The sequence below is a fragment of the Pediculus humanus genome, genomic scaffold (assembly GCF_000006295.1).
Source record: "Pediculus humanus corporis 1103172107477 genomic scaffold, whole genome shotgun sequence".
NCBI classification, from domain to species: Eukaryota; Metazoa; Arthropoda; class Insecta; order Psocodea; family Pediculidae; genus Pediculus; species Pediculus humanus.
The window spans coordinates 209220-216137 of record NW_002987095.1 but is presented as its reverse complement, the minus strand read 5'-3'; the positions used below and the strand labels follow the sequence as shown (position 1 = coordinate 216137).

The 6918-nt window shown below is 23.0% G+C and overlaps 1 protein-coding gene across 1 annotated transcript; it reads left to right on the top strand.

The window, feature by feature from the left end:
• Positions 1-49: 49 nt before the first annotated feature.
• Positions 50-3091, top strand: Phum_PHUM131520 (Rho-GTPase-activating protein, putative; the record flags this gene model as incomplete). The annotated part of the gene is made up of 10 exons (XM_002424443.1): positions 50-197; positions 321-430; positions 584-783; positions 1209-1427; positions 1518-1619; positions 1712-1908; positions 1981-2122; positions 2213-2378; positions 2570-2691; positions 3043-3091. 10 exons carry the CDS (start codon positions 50-52, stop codon positions 3089-3091), a joined length of 1455 nt encoding a protein of 484 aa, XP_002424488.1.
• Positions 3092-6918: the final 3827 nt, after the last annotated feature.

The window sequence follows — 6918 nt, the reverse complement described above, 5'->3', positions numbered from 1 at the left end:
CCTCATAGGAGGGATCTCGATAAAACTCGATTATTATTATTTCAATGGCATGAATTGTTATTTTGGTTTTCTTTCTTACTTTTTCGGTGTTGGAGGTCACGAACCAGAAGATCCTTATCCGAGTTTGTCAGATTATCACGATTATGAACCCAATTTGGAGTTTGATGACACAGAATTGGTTGCTACAGTTGGAAATGGTGAGAAGTTAATTTATTATTATTATTATTATTATTATTAATGTAGTAGTGAAAGTGAACCAGTTTTTTAATTTGCTCATTTTTTTAAATTGTTTTTTTTTTTTCTTTTAACTCTAATTACAGCAGATTTAAAAGGACCTATAAATGATTTAGATCAAGATTTTTTAGAGTCTCCTGTATCCGATGGAACTATTGAAGAAAATTTTGAGGCCGAATTAGTAAATGCTCCCACGGTATGTATTAAAATGTTTTTCAAATTGTAGTAACCATTTATTTATGATTATTATTATTTTAAGTAATTAAATATTATAAATTTTATTCTGCAAAACAATTTATTTGCTTGATGAATTTAAAAATTCAATTGAAAATTTGATTTTCCATTTTAGTTGCTTGACGGTGGTCTCGATTCATTACAATATAATGTTAAAAACGACGAAGAGGATTTAAGCGATGAAGATTTTAGCGACATTGAAAAATATGGTATTGTCGAAGTTGCAGGAGATGATCCTTATGGAAGGAAAGTTATTGTTGTGTCTGCATGCAAGTTACCTAGTAATAAAGAACTCAATCACCAAAGGCTACTTAAGTGAGTTTTAAAATTGTTTTGAAATTTTAATTAATAATCGATATTGTAAAATAATTTTCTCATTTTATTTTTCTCGACAAAATTATTTTTCACTAGCAAACATTTACAATAATTATTCTGAGAATTTTATCGTTCATAACATTTTAATATATTCATCATGTTTGATTTTTGACTCATTAATTAAATTTATTTTTACAATTATTATTATTATTATTATTATTTGTTTTTCGTTTCGATTCGATTCATATTCGAATTACAATCAATCATTTTTTCAGTGTGTGTATCAAATCGTCTAAATGTGTAAAATGTATAATTTATCAAATATTTATTAAACAAATATTAGTAATAATAATAATAACAACAATATTATTACTTTTTATTCTGTGTAAACAAAATGTAAACTTGGTTTTTTTTTTTTTTTTTAGGTATCTAATGTTTACATTGGACAAATATGTAGAACAAGATTACAGTCTAGTCTATCTTCACTATGGTTTAAATAGTCGTAATAAACCGACTCTGTCATGGCTTTGGCAAGCTTACAGAGCTTTCGACAGAAAATATAAAAAAAATTTAAAAGCGCTTTATTTAGTTCATCCTACGAATTTTATTCGATTAGTTTGGCAAGTTTTTAGAGCTGTTATCAGGTGAGCATGAATTCGAGCGGCAACCATGTAAATAATTCATGGAACTCTTCATGATTATTATTATTATTATTATTATTTTGTTTTTTCCAGCGCGAAATTCGGGAGGAAAGTTATGTATGTAAATAGTCTTCAAGAACTTCATAATTTAGTAGAATTACCATATCAGCTTTCAATACCTCAACCAGTCATTGAGTAATCATTTTTCTTTTTTATTATGTTTATTGTTTGCACGTGAGAGTGACGTAAAAGTGACGTGCTAACGATTATAATAATTTTCTTTTAAGACACGACGAACTTATATCGAAAAAATCTAAAAAACCGTTGCCGCCACCTGAAAAAGATATCGGAGATTCAAAATTTCACGCTCCACTTCCCACGCAACAATTTGGAGTTTCGCTACAATTCATAAAAGACAACAACGATGGAGAAGTCATACCGCCCGTCATAAGTCAATGCGTGAGATTTTTATGTCAACCTGATGGTACGACGACGACGACAAATTCATTCATTCATTCACCTGATTATCACCTGATAATTTAACATTTTCTTTTAGCTTTGGAAACCGAAGGGATTTTCCGGCGTTCTGCTAACATTTCACTCTTGCGAGAATATCAAAATAAATTAAATCAAGGACAAGAAGTTGATTTTAAAGGGGACGTACATTTAGCTGCTGTTTTACTCAAAACATTCCTAAGGTAAATGCTATTATCATTATTATTTTCATAATGATTTAAAAAGAAAGGAAGGAAAATTTTTTCATCATCTTTTTTTTTTCCTTTTTTTAGGGAATTAGAAGAGCCGCTTATGACGTACGATTTATTCGAGGAAATAACTCAATTTCAATGTATATCCAAAGATGAAAGATTAAGACACGTCACGATACTGATAAGAGAAAAATTACCCGAGGATAATTATCATATTTTGAAGTATATAGTTCAATTTTTAGCCAAGGTAATGTTTACGTTATTTACTTTAAATAATAATAATAATAATAATGAGTTAAATACGTAATCGTTACTCGCTATCGATAGTTTAGGTATTTGAAATAATGAGGATGACGAGGATGATGTGGCGATAATACGTATTTTATTTTGATACCATTATTATTATTATTATGATTATTACTAACATTTTTTTTTTAGGTAATGGACCGTTGCGATTTAAATAAGATGACGTCATCAAATTTAGCCGTCGTTTTCGGTCCGAATTTGATATGGTCGGACACGGCACAACTTTCCCTTTCGGCAATCGGACCCATAAACATGTTTGTCGATTTCGTTTTGACGAATCACGAACAAATATTTATTTATTAATTTTTCTCCTTTATATATTGTTTGAATGTTTTCTCTCTCTCTCTCTCACTCTCTCTCTCTCTCTCTCTCGTTTTTCGATTTCGAAAGGTTTCGATTGAGCGAAAGAGAAAAAAAAAAGAAAATTTTTTTTTTTTTTTTTTAATCGTCGAATCGATCGCAATCAATTGGAGACAATCATTAACGATCGTTGATGTATGAAGTTTTCTATCTCTCTCTTTCTCTTTCTCTCTCTCTCTCTCTCTCTCTCTTTCTCCCTCTCCCTCTCTCTCTTTCTTTCGATAGTTTCAATTTTGTTTCGTAAGAGAAAGACAAAAAAAAAATGAAATGACGAAGAGATTTTACGAAGAATGAAGACGACAAAAAGAAAAAAAGCAGAAACACAAACAACAACAACAACAACCAAAACAAAAACAACAACAATAAAAATATTTAATAATAATAATAATAATAATTATTGTTATTATTTATTATAATAGCTTTAAAAGAAGAAGAAGAAAAACTTTAAAAATTTCGTACTTAGTTAAAAATTTGTTTGTTTATATTATTATATTATCTAACGATGATGATGATGATGATGATTACGATAATAATAATAATAATAATAATATTTTTGGTAGAAACGAAAAAAAAAGAAATTTAAATAAAAAAAATTGTTATGGATTCGCGGTTTGATTAATTAATTTTTTTTTTTTATTGTTTTCACGAACAAATTGAAAGTTTTGTAACGGACGAATTTATTATCATTATTATTTTTTTTTTTTGTAGTTGTAGTAGTAGTTGTAGTAGTAGTAGTAGTAGTAGTAGTAGTAGTAGTGGTAGTGGTAGTAGTAGCGGAAGTAGTTTTACGCTCGTGCCTTCATTTCATTTTAAATTTAATTCATTTTTTTTTCTTTTCTAATTAGTTCGTTCGTTGTAATTCGTTTCGTAGTTGAAAAAAAAGAAATTTATTATCATTATTATTATTATTATTATTATTATTATTATTATTATTATTATTGTTCCGTTAAATTTTAAGGCCTAAATTTATTTGCAATACTCTTTTATTATTAATAATAATAATAATAATAATAATGATTAAGTAAAATTTATCGCATTCAAAAAAAGGGACTCAATGTACATTTGTTATAAATAAATTAAAATTATATATATATTTATTGATATTAGTTAACGAGTAGTTTATAAAAAAAAAAAAAATATGTAATAATCAAATATGTCAATTTAATAAAACTATTTAATAATTAATTATTGATAATAATAATAATAATATTAATAATAATAGTGATAGTAATAGGGACGTTAATATGTAATGACAATTTCTTTTTTTTTTTTTTTTTTGTGTAAAAATAATAATAATAATAATACCGAACACGTTATTAATTATTTATTTTTAATTAAGTATAAATAAACGCGTTTAAATCATTTATTTATTTATTTATTAATTGTTTAAATAATAATAATAATGAAATTTGAAAGAAAAAAAAAAGAAAAAAGAAAAAGGTTAATAAAAATTTTTTTCACGATAATTTATTAGTTCATTGTAATGAATAATATTTATTATTATTATTATTACTATTATTATTATTAGTATTATTATTATTATTATTATTATTATTATTATTATTATTATTATTGTCGTTATATACGTATATTCACTCGAAACAATGAAAAATGAAATTGAGGTTTTTTTTTGTTTTTAAACAATAATTATTATTATTATAAATAAATATTTAATTGATGACGTAATAAGATGTTCGAAGAAATGGAAAATAAGAAAATTAATAATAATAATAATAATAATAATGAAAGAGAAAATTTTTTTTTTTTTGTTTTTAAATATTTAATAAATACGCACGTAAATTATAAAAGAGAAAAATATATAAAAGTGAATGATAATGGTAATAATAATAATAATAATAATAATTATTACTGTGATTGCGAGAGTGTGAAAATAATTATTGTTAATTAAAATTTAATTGGATTTTATTATTATTATTATTATTATTACTATTATTATTACTATTTTTTTTTTGTTTCGTGAAATTTTCATTCTTCTTATTTTTAATTAAAGGGAGAGGGAGAAAGAAAGTAGGGAGGAACGGGAGGAGGGGGAAGAAATAAAAGAAATTTATTTATTGAAAGTTGAATTGATTTTAAACATTTTAAATGGTTTTAAATATATGTGTAGAAAGAAAGAAAGAAAAAAATTTCTTTTTGATTATTATTATTATTATTATTATTATTATTATTATTATTATTATTATTAAAATAGGTTGTACCTTATTGTTTCGAATGGCGAATAATACAAGATGAAGAGAAATCGTGTATCGTTTGCTCGCACATAAGTTTATGAAGGAGGAAAAAAAAGAAAATTTTTTTACTTTACACATTTATTATTATTATTATTATCATTATCATTATTATTATTATTATTATTATCATTATCATTATCATTATCATTATTATTATCATTATTATTATCATCATTATTATTATTATTATTATTATTATTATTATTATTAGTAACGTCGTTTCTCAGGTTTTTTTTTTTTTTTTTAATAATTTTATTTCTTGCATTTATTTTTAATAAACATTCGGAAGAAATAAAAATTTTTATTTAACGTGTAGATTTTTTTTTTTTTTTTTACTGAGTTTTTTTTTTACTATTTTAATTTATTTTTACCTTGATGTAATCCTCATCATTATTATTATTAATATTATTTAATAACAGTAATTAATTGAAAAAAAAAATTTTTTAAGAATCATGATGATTTTTCATTTTTATATATATATATATATAATATTAATTAATTTTTCTATTATTTTTTTAATTGTGAGTTTTATTAGTTTTTTTATTATTTTATCTTATTGTATTATTATTATTATTATTATTATTTTTTGATAGTGAAACTAGGAAGAGAAAGAAAGAAAGAAAGGAAGGAAGGAAAGAAGGTTAATAATAATAGAGAAATTATTTGTGTATATATATATATAGTAATTATGTAATTTTTTTTTTTTTTTATTACATAATTAAAAATTAAGTGAAAGTAATGTAATATTGCACACGACATTATGTGTTACCATGTTAAATGTTGCATTTAAGGAAGAAAACCGTTTTTTTAATTAATTAATTAATTAATTAAATATTTTACTAATTACATATATATATATATATATATATATATATATATATATATATATATATATAAAATACATTTTTTTAACCGTAAAATATAAAATTTTATAAATTCTATATATGGAATTATTTACATTATGTAATTAGAACGAATTTTATTTTACTAGTCAAAAAAGGAAAAACTGACGATTCGTTGCATTTCTACTATTTACGGAACATAATTATTTAATCCTAAATTGTTTTTATGTATTTTTTTTTTATAATGTAATGATAAATTACTTACAGTTATAACGAGAAAAAAAAATTTTAACGAATTTTAACGAATTTTTTATTGTAACGTTGTAATGTTTAACGTTTTTGTTTTTTTTTTTTGGAAAATTAAAAGAAAAGTATTCTTTGTAATACGTAATTATTCACTGTTTTAAACGTAAAAAAAAAGAAAAAGTTCGTTAAAAATTTGATTTCTTTTTCACGTTAAAAATATTATCGTTTAACGGTTTTATTGTTTTGAAAATAACGCATGCGACGCTAGCGACATCTATATCCGTTTTTGAAAGTTGGCGTACTAATTAGTGCCACGTTAAGCGAAAACAAACGGTCATTTTTTTTTATTTTATTGTATTTTCTAAATATGTTTTTTTTTTTAAAGAAAAACGTTTATATTTTTTTGAAATTTTAGTCCAATATATAGATATATATTTATGAAATTAAAAAAATTGCGAATAAGAAAGTTATTTGGAGATCTTATGTTTAATTTTTTATGTAATAAGAATTTGTGACAAACTTACATATATATATTATATAATTTATCATGTATCGTAAATAAAAAAAAATAATAAAAACGTCGTCGGATTATAGTTTTGAATTAAACATACATACATATTTTAATGGATTTGTGTCATTTACGTTAAAATATCAATTTAAATAATTGCAAAAAATTTGTTAATAGAAAAAAGTGTATTTAATACCTGACAGATCAGATCAGATCAAAGGCAATTATTTTGGTGTTTTTAATAAATTATTATGTTCGACTGAAATAAGAATC